Genomic DNA, 19,323 nt, shown 5'->3' on the forward strand with positions numbered 1-19,323 from the left:
TACCAAGCTGTTCAATGAACGTCAGTGGTAACACACAGCCAGCGTAACGACCGGCCAAACAAACAGGTGCAAGGGAGATGGCAAAACAAACAGGTGCAAGGGAGATGGCCAAACAAACATGTACCTACCTGGTCCCCAATCACGTGAATGGAGGATGCTAGAAACGTGGATGTTGCAACGCTTAGGGCAGAGTCAAGGTCTATCTCACCATCCAAGACCTAGTCAACAATCGGTAAGACAAAAGGAGGGAGAGAGAGAGAGAGAGAGAGAGAGAGAGAGAGAGAGAGAGAGAGAGAGAGAGAGAGAGAGAGAGAGAGAGAGAGAGAGAGAGAGAGAGAGAGAGAGAGAGAGAGAGAGAGAGAGAGAGAGAGAGAGAGAGAGAGAGAGAGAGAGAGAGAGAGAGAGAGAGAGAGAGAGAGAGAGAGAGAGAGAGAGAGAGAGACCAAGAATGTATTCTTTACACAAGCAGTAAACATTACATGCGAAGGCACCTGCTAAACATGATCCTGAAGTGTGAGCAGCTAAAGCCATCATGAATAAAAGCACTGCATGCATGCCAGGTCAGAGAGCATTACTTTCAAGCATGAGGGAAGTGAATCCTGGTTGTGAAAAGCTAAGGCATCAGATGCCTATCATCAGAATACAAACTCTAATCTTGTCGCTGCACTTTGCTGACCTACAGTAGATTGGTCATGACAACAGAGCATGTCCATCAGAACTAAAAGCAAACAATAGCACTGCAAAGTTACTATTAAGGTGGTGCAATACGTCCTGATGAGAACATGTATGATCTGGTGCATTGCACAGGTACCTGTCTGCGGAAAGTGAGAATTGTCACACCAGTGACCACTAAAAGGTAAGGGCAATAGACTTGTCTATTTGTCTAACCTTCGGCAATGGACTCGTCGATGAGCAGTCAGAGATCAGGAATACTACCCGTGGATCATTCTCTAGGTTGGTGTAGATCTTCCACGGATCATGCTCGGCAACAACTGCACCAGGAAACACCAACCCACAAGACAAAGGAAATATACACAAGCTTGCCTCTACCAGTAAAAAAGAAGTAAATTATCGTGTCCGTTCCCGAAGGGAACTCACGACGGCTGCTAACACCCGGTAAACCCTAGGGGCAGATGCACTGCCTAACAGTGGGGGCGGGGGCTGCTTCTACCAGTACTGCAGTAGATCGTACATCGGGGAACCAGTGTGCTATGGACTGCTATGTATACATGTACATACTGGCAGGAAACTACAAGCACAGAAGTATCTCCAGTAGTCACAAAGTCATCTGCCGTTGACATCGTAAGAGCATGCGTACCTGGTAGCAAGGATGTGACATCGCAGCCATATGCCATGCAGGGCAGGCCACAGCGCAGGATCACATGCCACAGGTCAAATGCACTGCACACACACACACACACACACACGCACACGCACACACACACACACATACACACACACATACACACACACACACATACACACACACATACACACACACACACATACACATACACACACACACACACACACACATACATAGAAAGCAAACACACAAGTTAGTGAAGGTGCCAGTAATTTTTTAAATGTGAACGCATCAATAGCAAAGAGCCCAACCCTAACTCGACCACACTGCCGCAACAGTTCCCATAATTCTCAAGGTGCCTACAATTGACAGATAAGAGGAGTAAATTACCTGACTACACCCAATTGGCCAACACGGTAGCATGCCGTCTTGAGCAGCAGAATACGAGCAGGACCATCCACAGGCCACACGGAATGCAGTGCAATAGCAGCATGGGCGAGAAGTAGGTTGAGGACGTTGGCATAGAAGAACACCTTGGTTTCACTGCCGTCCAGCTTGTTCAGATCCACCAGGGCAAAGTTGGCAGTGAGTCTTACAATCTCCAGCCACTCAGGCATGGTGCTTAGAGCACTTGCTCCACTTGTGTCCATAACGTGATTCTGAGATACACGTGCTTTGCCTGTATTCAATACAGTAGTCAAAACAAAAGTATAATAAAAAAGCAATACTTCAAGGCAGTACCTGCACAAAGTACGAGACATCAAGCTCAACAAGGTCAACCCTGTAACCTGATGCTCTCCACAACCGTTTCATTTAACGGATTTCCATTCAGGCTTGATGGATCCAAAAGGGGAATAATAATCAAATTTGACACTTCGTGACTTGGCACTAGTTGCAAGCATCGTCGAATCCCGTCACAGACAAGGACAGTGCAATCATAACATTGCTGCTGGCAATAGAACACCTACATAATAAGGAAAGCTAACAGTATGGTGTCATGGTGATGATATTGACTCGTACCAGTAACAAGTGCTAGTGTCCTGCTCAGCAGAGTAGCTGACAACTCCAGTGGCGACATCACTTCTCCACTCCATTCCGTTGTGTTCCCATTGAATACCGTGGAAACTGCTATTGCATGTGATGATGTTGCTGCGATAAACGAGAAGAAGAAGACGCTTCTAAAACAAGGAGAACATAATCTGAGACCACGACACCACGAATAGTCTGCTGGTCGACTTTGTGAAGTTACTGAAACCAAGCATGCTATTAGCTGATAATACAATCATGAAACAATACAATTTAGGAAACAAGTTGCGTGTATGTGGGCACAAACCGTGATATACTAGGTGTCCACCTGCCACACATTAGACAACTTACGGCCTGTAACGGGTAGAGCCAACGAGGTATTGCCTGACACCAAGACGGGTGGACAGCAGCATTGCATAATGATCTGCACAAGGTCCAGGCCAAGATCATTGGCTATGCCTTCCACCCTGCACAAAAACAATAAACAGCAAACAGCAAAGTCAGTCTTGTTTGTACCAAGACAAACAACGACGTGACCCTTTCTTCAACTTCTGGTGAAGTTTTAGGTGGATTGCATTCATATTCAGTTAGATACAATGACAATTTCATTGCTCTTTTCCTCCAATTTTTTTAGGAAAAATAGCAAAAAACCTGGATTTTCATTTTGGAACCAATACTGTGAGAATTCAAGCAGCATGATTGCAACCAAAAACTTTGCAGAATAAATCGGTATGTCATAGTCTTCAAAAGGAAAGGTTTATGATGGCATTGGATCTTCCTGTTCTGGAGATGAACACATTCTATCTCTGTTCTGTGGATGGTGTTGCTCACGGATCTGCTGGAAGAGGTATTTGGCTCTTTATGAGGATATGCCAGCCGGAGTGACGGGCAGAGGCAGGTGCTAAGTAGTGAAGAGGCTAGGATCAATACCGGCAAGAGTAGATAAACAAGAGTGTGCAACTCCCGGATCCGCGCGGATGGGTTGGCCCACGGCGGAATTTTTTGTTGACGTAATCTTTTCGACCACCCACGCGCTGCTAGTCTTTTGGAAAGTGTTGCCTCGTGCACTTGGCCGGGCTTACATTACAATGTCGGTGCCCAGCACGTGCTCTCACACTGCTCTGCGGCAAGAAGCGCGTTTTTCTGAAAAAAGGTGACGTCAACAAAAAAGTCCGCAGTGGGTATCAGGAGATTGTGCAGGAGAGATCCGGAGTTACACACTCTTGTTTATCTACTCTTGATACCGGGTTAAAGGATATTGATAGTTTTATCTGGTACTGGTAGTTAGAACATGGTACAGTCGACCTACCCTGATAACGATAACCCCTATAACGATATTACCCTTATAACGATATTTTTCTGCCAAACCAAATCACTCCATTGACTCGTGTATACAATGCCTTACCTCTATAACAATATTGCTATAACGATATTACCCCTATAACGATATAAAATGGGCTGACCAATCGACATTTTCCATTTTATAACAATATCTAGCAGGGAATATGTAGAGCCCACTATCCAGGTAGAGCAAGCTTCACTTGATAAGTCGCTGGGACATGCGGAATGCAATGGGGGCACCTTGCTGTGTGCATAATGTGCACGTATGTCAGTTTTTATGCTATGAAGAGTGTAAACAATGAACAAAATCCATGCATTATGACGTATGTGTATGAAATGAACCAGTTACCCCTATAACAATATTACCCTTATAACAATATTTCTTGGTGCGACGCAAATATCGTTATAAGGGTAGGTCGACTGTATACAGAAGCCTTGCTTGGTAGTTTAACATGTTTTTCGATTTTGACAGCATGTTACAAGGCGAGGACGCATAGTGCTCCTGACTACAACCATAGCCCGGTTGGCAGAGTCGGTTCAAATGGTCGCAAGACCGGGACTCTGCCAACCGGATTATGGTTGTAGTCAGGAGCACTATGCGTCCTCGCCTTGTAACATGCTGTCAAAATCGATTAGTTAGAACATCTAGTTATGCCTGCATCCACCGCACACATTCTCCTCAGGTTTCATAATCGGGTGATATTTCGCCAGTCACTTTTCCCAATCTTGCCAAACGTACTATGTGCAGCTTTGCCACCAGACTTTGGGAACTCCTGGTGAAAAGGCTTCTTCGTAGTGATACAGGGCAAATACATTGTACATGTAGGTTGGTACTGGCTTGTTGTGCCCATGTGGAGCTGCAGGTTAAGGGAGGTCATGAATTGTAGCAGATGTAGTACATACTTGCTAGGTGGAAGCTTTTTATCAAACATCAACCGGCCAAGCGTGACAGTGGGGGACTCTTTCAGCACAGCCAGTGGGTTGATAGGTCGATGCTGTAAGCACCAGTCAATGTAGTCTTCATCTCCTGCAGCAAGATGATCAACAGAAACAAACAAAAACAACATATGCAGTGCATGACGTATTTCATACACACATGTATGATGAGCACACCATGGGATCTGTACTTCCCCTGGAAAAAAAAAGGAGGTACCTAACACTTCGGGTGCAGGCGAATGGTGGCCTATTTTCGATTAACAAAAATCAACGTTGACTCAACAATAGTGATGTTCTGCTCTACGTTACGGGAACGCGACATGAAGAATCACGGGAACACTCTTCGCATTCCCGTCACGTAAAGAAAACCTGTTCTGCTCTACGTTCACGTAAAGGAATCACGTGGAATGTGTACTGGGGATTTCCCCTTCCAAATTTGGCAGTTTTCTGCTTGCATTTGAATGATACCCTGCAGATCCGTACGCATTCTCTTTGCATGTACCACAACATAGAGATTAAAGAACCTCATTTCCACGTAGAAATCTGGACCCAAAGCAGGCGAAGCAGTAGAATCTAACCCAGACACCTGTTCTCTACGCAATTCCTCTACGTTTCACGTATAGCAGAACCTCACTATTATCATTGCTCTGTGCTCTGTGCGGTACTCTTGCTGCACCCACCCACCTGTAGTCTCCTGGGCACCAAGAAGTAAACTGGCCAGCTTCTCTACATGGCTGAAGAATTGAGCAAGGTAGCGCACAACACCGTGAATTCTGGGCTGATCCTCCACGCTGTCTTCATATGCCTAAGTCCATGCAAACACACACACGCACGCACGCACACACACACACACACACACACAGAAAAAATACTTTCCTCTCCCGTGCCAATCCTCAGTGTGTCCATCTGGACTTCTGCAGACATATGCGTAACCTCCCAAGCATACACGCATACATCGGCAACTAACTACAGTCAACTTCGCTTATAACGACACTCGGCGGGGCATCAGAAAAGTGTCGTTATTCGCGAAGTGTCGTTATATCCGAAGTCTCATTATATGTGTCACAGTTGGATGGGACTTTGCTCCGGGCATGAAAATTATGTCGTTATTCGCGAATTGTCGTTATATCCGCAATCGTTATTAGCGAAGTTGACTGTACAGGTATAGCGTGGGTGTTAGAAAAACGACTTTCTATTCTTATTTCCGATATTTCTTACACACGATAAATCAAGTGTGACATGTCAGATGCATGTACGCAGAGACAGGATGGCCATCATACATACAACGTATCGCTCCTGTGCATGCGGGTGTTCATAGTCCCATACACTTGCCATGTGGCTATGCAGCATGAGATACATTGTACATGACAGCAACAGTTGAACCTGCAGCACTATGATGCAATGCGAGTCGGATCAGAACTGCATTGATTGGACAGATGTTATTACTACAGGCGGTACACTTTGTACTAATCTGGTATGTTTTGCTACACAAAATCCATTCTTAGGACCGATATATTCTACTATGCGATGACATTGCTTGTAAGTTGTAAGAATAAATGTTCACTTGAAACCTATGTTATGATTATGAAAATATGAGAGGTCATTCTTGTAAGCAGTATATTCTTCTACGCGACCACGCTATAACCGATACGCACTGTACCACGCTGTCTACGTCAAGAGCCAATGCTTCATTAGACCGAAGCACACCACATTATACATGAAAGTAGACATTCATGCTCGCAGCTAAGTTTGTTAGTTTACATGGTCTTCCTCACCCATCTCCCCCTATACAGCCAACAGCAAGTCACCGAGACCCTATAAACTACTTACACCAAGTACTCGCTGGATGGCTTCACGCACTGGCGAGGCCTGGCCATCCTCAGATAGAACAGGCTCGTGGACATCCAGAGCCACTTCGTCATATTCGTCCATCACAGACACCAGATGTGACCAAGACAGCCATTGTCGCTCCGCGTCCTTGAGATTCGCACAGACACACACAGAGCACACACACTCCTCTGGTTACATTAGAGCTGCTCCCACTATTATAAATATGCTGCAGAAATGAGATAGCAATGAGGAAATGAATAACAAGTTAGAATACAAGCATCATGGAAGAAAGCCACCCTGACATGTAGATTGCCTAGAGAAAGGCTTTCACTTGGTACAGTGTACAGAGCAGTGTGGCTGCACTTAGCAATGCATACCTTCAGGTTGGAGAGAAACTGCTGGGCCGAGAGATGGTGCACGCCACCAACAAGCAGCTGATGCAGTGACTGAGAGGTGATTGCCCTGATGACCGAGTGAACACTTCCAGCAACACTGGGCTCACCACCACTACCGCTTCTGCTTCTTCCGGTCTCCTTGTTCGACGGCAGGGCAGACTGGAGGCCGACGTATGTATCCTTGTTGACCATAAGAGATAGGCGCTGCATCAACTCAGTGGGATTCAGGACGCGATGGGCGCCGCCAGTGCTTGTAGTGGCGGAGAGCGCTGCATGCTGTGCCTGTGTGGATTGGAAGGGACTAGCTGACCGGTGACCACCACTGCCCTTAGAGGAAGGATGTGACCGCTCCAGCGCCATTGTGACTAGTTGCAGTGACACAGGCTGATCTAAATGACAGGTGGCAGCCAGGTCAAACACCACCAACGACGGTAGAACTGCAGACAGCATGTCAAGCCACTGATCGCGTGAGCCAGCTTGCTTCAGGCGTGTGCTGAGATAGAGAGAGCTCGGCATGGCCGATGAAGACAGAAGCTCGCTAACCGCCATATTGGCTTGTCGGTTGAAACTGCCAATGGTTGCAGGACCGAATTGTTTGATTGGCTGGAGAGCTGCGGCAACGCCACACGGTAACATTAGAGCTTGTGCACCGGTTCCACTGCGCTGTGAAACAGAGGTGAGTTTCTCACGAACACTCACAAGGCGCTCGGCAAAGTTAACCAACTCGGCACACTTTTCCCCGTCCAATTTGAACATTTTCACTACCTCGCGTGCACGCTCGAATCTACGCCGCTTCAAACAAGAGTGCAGCAGAGACTCAGGGGTGGAAAGCATCTGGGGAATGATGGTGGAGAGGTGTCGGGAACGAAAGCGACCGGATGTGGACTTGCGTCGGATTTTGTTGCGGCTTATCCTTTGCGAAGAGTCTTTGCGCAAGGTTGACCTTGCTGGCCTGTCATCTACGGTTGGTGTTGATTCGCGACTAGCAGCTGAGCTAGGCGTGCTGCGCCGACTGCCAGATGATGAAGTGCCTGCTTTTGGTTTGCGACGCTTCCGCTGGGTCCTGCGAGTGTCCGTGGTACCACTGTTCGTCAACTTACTGTCGCTGTCACTGGATGACTCATCCTCCTCACTCTCCGTCGACTCATCAGAGCTTGATGACAGCACTGCACCATAGTGTGTACTGCTGGCCTTGGCAGCAATTCCAGAACTTTCCACTGGAGCCGAGGCCACAAGAGCAAGGCGCCACTTAGCTTCCTGGATACTCTGGTCGAGATGAGTAATTCTTGCTTGCAGATTGGTCATGTCCACAGAGCTCCTGACAAGATCATCATCACCAGCAGACTGAGCCCCGTCTACTTTGCTGCTAGTTGGCGCGCTGCTGAGTTGGGCAAACTTCGCTGACGTCAAATTAATGAGGCAATCCTTGAGCATGACCAAAGCCTGTCGCACTACATCTTCCGAGGCGATGAACGCCCTGCCCAGAGCCGGCGTAGTGGAATGGGAAGCCAGGCTGTCAGTAGCATCCGCATGTGCCGAGGATGCAGTGCTGACATGGCGCTCTGCATGTGAAGCTGCTGCTGCTGCTGGTGGGGGATCAGACTCTGCACTACTGACACACTCGGCCTTAGCCATGGAGTAAACATCATTGTACTGCAGAAACAACAATGAGAAGACATTCTCCAGCACTTCCAGGCGGTAATTGAGTGGAAACGTGTTGGCAAGACACTCCTTGGCATGGTTGAGTTTCTTCGCGATGAAAGCAGACACATCAAACTCTTCCGGGCTCTGCTGTAGTAGTACCATGCACCGATGCAACTCACGACGTCGCTGCAGAAGCTCTGGAGGCAAAGATCCTGGATCGATACAGGTGGCTAAGATACTCATGAAGTCCAGAACAGCACAGAAACTGTGGTAGATAGCAATATCACGCTCCTGCTGCAATGATAGAGCATTGGCTGCAGCAGATACCGACATTGATCTTGATAGGATCCGCGGGGAGCGAGACTGTGATGAGCTGCGGCTACTGGCACTTCCTACGATCACCCCTGCCGATGGGTGGGAACGGTTAAATGGCGATGAAAGACTACCGTTGGATGAGATGATCGAACGGTTGGACGGTGATGGAGTAGCAGAACCAAAGATAGGCCGGTGTTGCAACATGTCTGTTACTTCATCAGGATCAAGGTCAGCCAACGAAGTAGAAGCATGCAGGACAAACAGGACTGAGTGTGATTGAAAACCTTCAAACAGGTCAGCTGCCTGGTGGTCCCCGCTACTACGTTGCGGAGTACTTTGGTTTGTCCTGAATGCATCACACACAGGCACGCACGCACACACGCGCATACACACGCACGCACGCACACACACACAGGCATGCAGGCACGCAGGCACAGACATACACAAACAGGGAAAGAGGAGGAAGTATTAATTAAAAAAATAAGAGCAGACTTACACCTCATGCATTTCATCACAAAGAGGGTGGTCAACAACGTCCAAACGGTGTAATGCTTCCGTGACTCGGTTTCTCTGACAGGTCAAGCACTGAAAGAGTGCAGTGAGAAAACAAATGCACACCCTTGACATCTACACCAAACGGTCCATATCAGTCATAACTGTTACTCGTAAATAAGGCCGGCGATTCTATATTATGAGCATAGTATTATAGTCGCGTTTCTATGGATCTGGAAAGGTCAGTCTGACTGACTCTCACGTGAAGTGCAATTAAAATAACAATAACAATATAGGTGTGTGTGACGTGAGCCATACTTTGCTCTGCTCCGACACCACTCGACTAGATGAACCTGATACGCCAGTCGCTGACATGCCTGCTGTAAATGACCTGGCAGATTCTCATTATCCTGTATCAAAACAAACCATCAGCAACAGCAGCAGCAAAAAGGCATCATGTCAGCTACACTCTTTGGCTGGAAAGCAGGAAACGAATTACATTTTAGCAATACGGAACTTTCGAAGGTGTGTGCGTGCGTGTGTACGGGTATGAGTATATGCCTGTGTACATGCGTGCATGGGGGAACATGAAACCAGTTCAGCTGCGGACAACATTTTGCACGACCAGAGGCATGCCTCCTACTGTACCACAATGTGTAATCCTGCCACTTCAAGACTGCATTGGATATGTGTGATAATGTCACCAACAGTATGCTATGATGAGCTGCTGGACAGTGTACAGATCAACTTACCATATCATTCCATAGTGCTTGAAGCAACTGGGATGCCTCATCGAGATTGTTACACAGCTCCCAGCCGAGCAGCACGACAAGCGGTCGCAGCACACCAAACTCGGGCGGCTGCAATAGGGCCCGCAGCTGCTGCAGTTTCTTCTGACGGAGAAGCTGGAGTGACAGTTTCTGCAAGGAAAGGAAAGTCAAGATGATGCACATCACCCAAAATGTTCAATGCAATTGTCTAAACATAAACGAAAAGAACTGTAAATCCTAGCAGCAGTGGCAGAGCATGACATCAGAACAAACAGCCATAGCCATAGACCACTCTCACAGTTCTTACCAACAGTGCCTCGAGGAAATGCTCCCCATCCTGGAAGGCAGCGAAGAATCGCCGATGCCATGCGCACGTCTTCATGTCGGCTTGGTCTGTGCTCTGTGCCGAGCTGGCACTGCTGGAGCGCGAGAAAGTTGTCTCGCTGCCAGCAGAAGCTGCGGGGATCAGTGATGCCAAGTCAACAGTGAAGTCAGGCAATGACTTCGTGACATGCAAGTGATCCTCGACCTTGCAGAAGCGTTCGATGAGCATAGGCTGCTGGCGGCCAATCAGACATGAGTACAACTTGTTGCGACAAAGACTGTGCAGCAGAGAGGTGTGTCCAACTTGGGTCACTGATGCCAGAAGGAGGTCAGTGAAAAGTGCATCCAGCGGCAGTGCAATCATTTCCGGTGATGGGTCCATTCGACTCAAGAAGCCATAGATACTGCCAGCCACCCGTGTCAGCTCTACCTCATCATTCGAATTCTCCTTTCGCAGTCGAGTCAGCAGAGCAAGCCTCTCAGATATGCATTGCATATAGACACCCTGCAGGACTTGGTCATTCTCAAACAACTGCTGCTGAGCATCTGACGAAGACACCACTGCTACTGTTCTTGCCGTCCCCATGCTGCCGCCGGTGACTCGGCCACAGGTGTGTCTAAACGAGAGGCAATCTGCTAACGCACTACCCACACTTAGCTGACAGTGCAGCAAGTGCTTGATGAGAGTGAGTGCCTCGGATGAGAGTGCAGATGGTGCGCGCTGATCAGGAGAGACTCGATCCCTTGGGAGACCAGCCAGCGACAACAGGTGCTCATGGTACGACGTCAACTCCTGCATAGAAGACGGTAGAAACGCCGCAAAAATGAAACAAGCAAGACAGTCACGGTCAGGGTTGCCGCGATACACATGGGCTTTGGCAGCTACAAACAGCTATTCGGGCTGGGGACATGCATATATACACATGCATATGCCATACCATAAAAGCATGTAGCTGCTGAAGAAACATGCAGTGGCCACGCAGCCTTGCAATAGAGTGCTAGCACAACAAAGAACACTATGGTGGCAAAGAGCATACATAACTTACACTGTACAGAGCAATCGGCACATCAACATCTGCAGACTGGAGCAGTAGAACAAACTCCAATCGAGGCTGTACAGCAGCTACGACAGCCTGTACATCACACACATAAGGAGATACAGTAGTACACAGAGAGGGGATACATTAGCACACAGAAAGAGTGTATCAACAAAGAAAAGGGCATCCGACTGACAGAGATGACCAAAATTAATATGCACATGCAGCCAGTTGATGATTACCAAACATGCGCATGCATTCAGTTGATTGTCAGGAATGCGGAGAATGTGTGCGTACAACATTGAGCATCCACAACGCCAACGGTAAGCACACACCATGCAATAACTACAGGCACCTTGATGATTCATACATCTCATAAATCAATGTCACATTTCATAGTTTTACAAGTGCACAGCACAACAGTGGAGCAAGGTTGGCTTATTGCAACAAACAACAACAAACTAGCAACAACCTACTATATAAGCAGAAATATTCGTCTGGAATATAATTTCGTCTTTTTCGTCCAAGGAGCTTTTGTACTAAATTAAATGCCGGACGAATGTCGATTTGTCCAGCTTTTCAATACACTCTTATGATCCATGGACAAAATTTACAGCCGGACGAACTCCCTTTCTTTGGAGTTGGACGAAATTATTGACCGACAAAATGTTCTGCCTGTACAGTAGCAACAAACTACAGTCGACTCAACTTATAACAAACTCGCATAGCGAATTTCGTGATATAGCGAACCCATATCCCTGTTTGAACCGATACAAAATTGGCCCTGTATAGCGAACAGTTTTCGTTTATAACAAACCAAATCGTGTAGGGTCGCATGTAAACCAAGTGCACTCATACTATCATGGGCCACTTGCCAGTCATGACTTGCTGCTTGTATAGGGCTTGAAAGTGATGACGTCAAAAACGGCCAGGGAGTAGTAAGTTGACATCAGATTTCTATTTTGGATCCACTAAGGTGTGACTTTGCTATTGCCTAAGTATGTGGGTGCATAGCAACCCACTCATGTCGCATGCAGGTGTGACTTTTATTTCGCCACCAGTAACCAGACACTGTTGTCACCCCGCCCCCACTAGCCAAATCGGTCAGTTTCACTGGCTACATCACCTTCCTGTGAGTAAGACCGCTTGAAATGTGCTTGGATCCATACAAAAACTGGATCCAAGTTGATTCAGTTTTTGAATTTTTGAAATTGTTGCTATGCTGTGACGTAGCACTTTCAAGCCCTATAGTGTGAGTGCATTTTTGCTATAACAAACTTCGGCTATAACGAACTAATTCTTCTGCAGAATGGTGTTCTTTATATCAGGAGTCGACTGTGACTAGCATTTTTTCCACTGTTGTACTGTGTACTACACTCTGCATATGCGGGATCCGAGCACTCTCAGCTCACTGGCTGCATCCTTCTGTGTATTTCTAAAAGTAAAACAAGACGATGTCAACGCAACCTGGAGAAATCCAACAAAAGTACAATGCGACCGTGTGACAGGATTACTAACCGATTCCTCGGGAAAGAGTGCCAGCCATTCCAACAAACACAGCCATGAGAGATGACACGGTGAGGAGACCGACTGCCATATTTGACTGTAGAACGAAGGGAACACGCAGCAGAGGAAATCAATAAGAATGACTAGCAATGCTAAGAGAAACTAAATGCCAGGCTCTCACAGTCAACATTTCAAATTGTTCCGCTACTACTTTCACTGCCTTCTCATTAGGTAGAATACAGGCAAAAATAAACTGAATAAGTACAACGAATTATATACAACAGAAATATGATAGAAACAGTGCAGAGAAGAATAGCCAGAAACAACACGGTAAAACGCGCATAACTCCTACACATACTAAGTAGAAGGAATGACAAAAAGTGCAAGTGTGAAGAAGACAAACAAGCGTGTGATGTATCGTGACAACAAAAAGTCAGGCAATGGACACAACTTACGACTTAGGTTAGGCTTCTTAGTGTGAATAATAAACAGCTTATAAAGTATTCAATAACCTACTTGTAGCACTATGTACACGTGACTTGAATTGAAAAACAATCAACTCTCAACTTTCAATGTGAACAACTCGTCAGTTTTGTCCATTGGCTGTGTATAGCTGTCAAAATACATACAAAATCGTTTTGGTTTCTTCACACTTGCACCTTTTGTCATTCCTTCTGCATGTATGAGGTTATGCGTTTTAACACGCTGTTTATGGCTACACTTCTTTGCGCTGTTTCTATCACATCTCCACTGTATACTGAAGTAAAATCCATTGTAATTGTTCAGTTACTTTTCAGTTACTTTTTTCCTGTATTCCAGTTGATGAGAAGGCAGTGAAAGTGCTAGTGGAAATGTTTTCCAAATGACTATGTAGACTAGGAGTCTGAAGCTTGTTCTTTCTTGAGTGTGATTGCATTTATCTTCAAGAAAATCAATGCCAAGGGAATGACCACATAACAGAGGAAAGATTGCGACCACCCGCCGTGAGCACGCCAGGCACGAGTTCAAGCCCCAATGCTACTCATAGCTCAAGCAAGCAGACTAGCCATGGCCATTGCCCCTGCCAGGGACTGGACCAATTTCGCCATTTCCAAGTATTGGGTGGGTGCATCTGGAGCAACTGATGTTTGGCAAATTATCGTGTGTAGAATACATGTATAATGCACATGCCCATAGCGCTAGGTGGGACTCACTACTCAGAGAGTGCCCATTGCATGCAACGCAGAGGCATTTACACCAAGTCCACACAACATAACACCCTGGTATCCCGAATCGTGTGAACAAACTTGCATGCATATTCCTTCTGGTAATGCAGTTAGTATGTTTTTCCTTTCCAGGGAGGGCTGTAGATATTTCCTAGCTGGTACGGCACAACGGAGTACACCTCTTCTTTTTTCTCTATCTGTGGTGCATCAGAGAGTAAGTTGAGTCAATATTCTCATTGAGTCGTCCATGCATAATTCCCAAAGCTACCGTACTGTACCAATGTATGGATAGATAAAAAGAACTTGCTTTTGAGTATTTAAATGAATTGCAACAATTGCAACTGACTATAATTGTAGATCCATGACACATACATACATATACACACACACACACACACACACACACATATACATACACACACACACACACACACACACACACACACACACACACACACACACACACACACACACACACACACACACACATACATACACACGCGCGCGCAGACACACATGGTAACTAACGGATACAAATTATAGAATTACTTGAGAAAGTACTTTCACCATTTTCAAAACCAAATCAAATTTTGAAACTGCACTGACCTTGCTTCCGATGGATTAGCCAACAATCCGAGCAAGATATCTCTGAGCTGGACATGTGTATTAGGCGATGATCTCAGACTAGACAGGCAAAGTCTGGCCAATTCCCACTGGCCCAGTGATAGATAGTTGCAGAAGAGATCGAACAATCTCGTTTCTGATACATTCTCTTCTGCCAGGTCCAATTTGGTGAAGCCACCTCTGGAAGACATAGCATTGCTCGACCACCTCCTCAAATGGTTTGTTGTTACGAATACGTTTTCTCTGCCATGCGACGAATCGTTTTCTTTGTCCAAATCTTAGCTGAAGTCGTCCATGCACTCCGCGGACAAATCAAAAGGAACGAACCATAATAAAAAAAGTTTGAACTCAAACCAAAACTCAAAAGTGTTTCTCTCTTCGAAAACGTTCAGGCCAGCAGGCTCAGCCTACACACTAGTACACTGGCTGTACACGTATCCATATGCCATATCCAGCTACACAGCCTACACTGCTACACTAGTCACTACACTCTCTCTACAGTCACTCACACTGCACAGTCAGTACAACTCTACCTGCACCACTCTGCGACAAGCACGATACCACACAGACTCAGTACAGCTGCATGCACTGACTGAACGCCCTCGCACTGCCTCCATCACGTCATGACTGTGCATGTGATCTGCTGTTACCTGGTTACCATGGTTACATGCTGTAAAGCCTGTATGCTTGCAAAAAGCCGTATGCAGTCTGGCTGCTCCATTTCTTTATCCACATACCAAACATGCACGTTTCGCTCTGTAAAGAGCACTTCGGGTTCCCTGTAACAAGACGGCAACGTCTGTAGGGCCTTCCCTATCAAAATAATAAATTCTACTACTACTACTACTAGTACTAGTACGAAACATACCAGAAAAAGTACCAAATTCTGCCCATTTTTCTGCCGGCATTCATCGATTCACGATCCTCAAAGGGCTACCTACATGTACATGTACCATCAAGCGTAAATAAGCTCCTATCTGGGAGCTTATGTACTCTCGGCACCATGTGGGCGTGTGTGTGTGTGTGTGTGTGTGTGTGTGTGTGTGTGTGTGTGTGTGTGTGTGTGTGTGTGCGTGTGTGTGGCGAGATGTGGTGTCGACTGACCTGGCGGACCTCGGCGTGACCACCTGGCTTGAGAGTTGCCAAGATAGTCCCGGCTGGAGACGAGTTGTGAGTAGCACTCCACCGCCACGGCCCGCTCCTGATCCTCTTCTATGTGTCTGTGGACGCCCGTTTCGTCGACCAGGAGACCTGAAACGACATGCCAAGTTCTGCGCTCGTGTCCTCACTTGAACTTTCCGAGATTCGCTATCATTGCGTACGCAATGGGCAAGATCAAGGTCAAGGTCAAGGTGTGTGTGTGTGTGTGCGTGCGCGTGTGTGTGTGTGTGTGTGTGTGTGTGTGTGCGTGTGACAGCCGTGTATGTGTATGTGTGTGTGCGCGCGTGTGTGTGCACGTGTGTGTGTGTATGTGTATGTGTGTGTGTGTGTGTGTGTGTGTGTGTGTGTGTGTGTGTGTGTGTGTGTGTGTGTGTGTGTGTGTGTGTGTGTGTGTGTGTGTGTGTGTGTGTGTGTGTGTGTGTCGGGCTCCCAGGTCTACACTGTACATGGTGAGCTATTGATAACTCTCTGCGGACCTTAGAGGTCAGACGGTGAGGGGTAGAGTGGAGTAGGAGAATACTTGAAGAAGTTGCAGTACATGTCATGTACACACATGTCTGGGGATTCTACGCCGCTTCCTTCTTGGTCTGGGTACTTCACAAATCACATGTCTCAGCCTGAGGGACTCTTGATAATAATATGTGATACTAACATGCGTATAATCACTCATGCTTAGACTCATTGTTTTAAAATGTTACCCCTTTTGGCATATCATGGCATAATACAAATCAACATCATGGTGCAGGTTGAGATTCCTGGATCACAAATCTACCACAATGATGTGACCAGCCAGCCAGGCTCCTTCAGTGCCTGCCAACGAGATCAACAATCCAAGCCTTCTAGTCATTATTGGCATTGTATCATAGTATCTATCGAGCACTGCTACTCATGTGCATGTTGTGTGACAGAGGAAGCGTGTATATTCCTGGTGGAGTCACCGCCGTAACAACATTTTTTAAATCAGATTGAGTAAGGGTGAGGCTTCTTGCAGCCTACGGTTTCATTTAGAAGAAACATGTTAAATGTCGACTCAGCTTGTCTTATTGATTGCAGTACTAAAAATGGTTGTCTCCTCGCCGTTTATTCAAACATTTAAAAATCTGACCATCATAGCCACATCAGTCTAGCCTCGCTGTATAGAGAGCAGTGTGAGCATGATCACGGCAGGGGACGCTGGACGCCTTACAAACACATAGTAGATATACCCAGGTCGAATCATCACCCACGTGTCCTTGCCGTGCGCCGGATACAGACTACCATAGACACTGCCATCAGTGAACATCCTCTCCAAGCCTGTCAAGGGTCCATGCAGTGAAAGAAATGGATGCGAACCCAGACACTCTTGAGAAAGTCAGTTATTTACCAGTGACTGTGGGGGCCGACTGTGGACTCCATCCGGGAAACTCGGCTACACAGTGGACCAGGTCACTCGAGAGCTGAGTCGTGGCGATCAGAAAAGTGAAGACAGTGAACACGGTAGCCAAGAGCACAGTATGAACCTGTTAGTCTTGGTTCTATAGCCGTATCACTCGGTTATGATGTTATGATGTTTGGAGATGCTAGGCAACACAACTCAAGACGAAGTACCAATACTCTATCACCATGACCCGCATGGACTCCATTATATGGAAGATATGACTGTGTATGTATGTATGTATGTATGTACACTGTTGTGAATTCCAGCAGAAATCCAAGAGAGCTCGATACCGGGAAGGTAGAGCCGTGACACACTAGTCAGAACAACAGATGGCTTGATCAGTCACAACTTAAAGTTTCATGCCATCTCAGGCACTCATCAGGTGATAACCATAATTATCACCTGATGAGTGCCTGAGATGGCATGAAACTTTAAGTTGTGACTGATCAAGCCATCTGTTGTTCTGACTAGTATGTATGTATGTATGTATGTATGTATGTATGTATGTATGTATGTATGTATGTATGTATGTATGTATGTATGTATGTAAGTATGTATAACTCATAATCACAAGGTGATCGTAGAGGCATTAAATGGGAACTTAAGGCAGAAATCAAAATTTCGCCAGTTGTAGTATTCGGGGTGCTGAGTCGAATGGTCGTGGTCCGAGGAAGCTGAGACGCTCCCTTCCTACTTTAATCCCAATCGAACTCGCGCACTTCCACCGAAACTGGGTGACTGCGCCCTACTAGATGGGGATTTGTATGCAAAATGTCACTAAAAGCGACATTTCGTTCTTATAAAAGCACGGATGACCGCGATTGGCCCATATGTTGTACTTCCGAAGTAGTCTTTTGGACGTTGAGTCGACTGGTTTTGGTCCGAAAAGGCTGCGATGCAGCATTCCTCCTTTATTCCCAATCGAACACGGTTGAACAAGCGGTCACGTGCTCCTGCGTACACCGGTCACCTGGTCACCGTGCCTGCAGGGTACAACTTACTAGCCTGTTTGACCTTTTTTGGGTGCAGTCCTGTCACTCGAGTTGAACACGAGTTGAACCTTGGTGTGAAAGTTGTCGCCTGCTGGCATGGTGACCAGGTGATTTGGGCACCCAGGAGCACGTGACCGCTTGTTCAACCACGTTCGATTGGGAATAAAGGAGGAACGGTGCATCGCAGCCTTTTCGGACCAAAACAAGTCGACTCAGCGTCCAAAATACTACAACATATGGGCCAATCGCGGTAATCCGTGCTTTTATAAGAACGAAATGGCGCCTTTAGTGAGATTTTGCATACAAATCCCCATCTAGTAGGGCGCAGTCACCCAGTTTCGGTGGAAGTGCGCGAGTTCGATTGGGATTCAAGTAGGAAGGGAGCGTCTCAGCTTTCTCGGACCAAGACCATTCGACTCAGCACCCCGAAGACTACAACTGGTGAAATTTTGATTTTAGCCTTAACTTCCCCTTTAATCAGCGAGAGAATTGTGAATGATGTCTCTGAATTCAACTCTATCGTGTGCTGCATGAGAGAGAGAGAGAGCATGCAAGGGAAGACCCGTCCAACTGTGTAGTAAACTGGAAATCCCGGATGTATTAGTACTAGCAGAACTCGCCATGGACTCGGCCGGGTTGAATGCTGCACTGTGGAGGTCCAGCCATAGCCATAATTATGGCCAGGTTATATGTGTGACAGTGCAGATAACACTGTTATGTAGTAGGACTGTTGTACTAGTATGTCAGCCTTGTTTGGATTGACATGTTGATCAGTTGACAGCAGCAGCAACCGATGATGGTTGTAGTCAAGACTAGCACTGTTTTCAACACGGTGCATCCTCCGCCTTGTTACATGTCGTGGACCGATCAACATGTAGTAGGACTGTGTGGCCTAGTCTAGACTCGTTATGGTTAGAGTTGGCTAACCGTAAACTGGCTTTGTTTGGTGACTGCAGTCCAAGTCAATCAATGTGGCTTCACCCGTGATCACGCCCGCGTGGT

General features: G+C 46.7%; 1 protein-coding gene across 2 annotated transcripts in view; it reads right to left on the minus strand.

The window, feature by feature from the left end:
• The window catches only part of LOC135806217 (zinc finger FYVE domain-containing protein 26-like), a 55,510-nt gene extending 40,387 nt beyond the window's left edge, over positions 1–15,123 (minus strand). For both annotated transcript variants that reach the window (XM_065320375.1, XM_065320374.1), the window contains exons 1-16: positions 14,734–15,123; positions 12,935–13,019; positions 11,426–11,512; positions 10,363–11,172; positions 10,038–10,205; positions 9,604–9,695; positions 6,817–9,139; positions 6,440–6,586; positions 5,294–5,414; positions 4,577–4,700; positions 2,684–2,799; positions 2,327–2,455; positions 1,697–1,985; positions 1,319–1,401; positions 889–992; positions 129–218 (exon numbers count right to left, since the gene is read on the minus strand). In XM_065320375.1, coding sequence (XP_065176447.1) covers positions 129–218; positions 889–992; positions 1,319–1,401; positions 1,697–1,985; positions 2,327–2,455; positions 2,684–2,799; positions 4,577–4,700; positions 5,294–5,414; positions 6,440–6,586; positions 6,817–9,139; positions 9,604–9,695; positions 10,038–10,205; positions 10,363–11,172; positions 11,426–11,512; positions 12,935–13,019; positions 14,734–14,942 — 4,977 coding nt within the window. In that variant the 5' untranslated portion in view covers positions 14,943–15,123. The remainder of the gene's footprint in view (positions 1–128; positions 219–888; positions 993–1,318; positions 1,402–1,696; positions 1,986–2,326; positions 2,456–2,683; positions 2,800–4,576; positions 4,701–5,293; positions 5,415–6,439; positions 6,587–6,816; positions 9,140–9,603; positions 9,696–10,037; positions 10,206–10,362; positions 11,173–11,425; positions 11,513–12,934; positions 13,020–14,733) is intronic.
• Between the last annotated feature and the right edge of the window lie 4,200 nt (positions 15,124–19,323).

Source organism: Sycon ciliatum, chromosome 1 (assembly GCF_964019385.1).
Source record: "Sycon ciliatum chromosome 1, ocSycCili1.1, whole genome shotgun sequence".
In the NCBI taxonomy this organism is placed as follows: domain Eukaryota; kingdom Metazoa; phylum Porifera; class Calcarea; order Leucosolenida; family Sycettidae; genus Sycon; species Sycon ciliatum.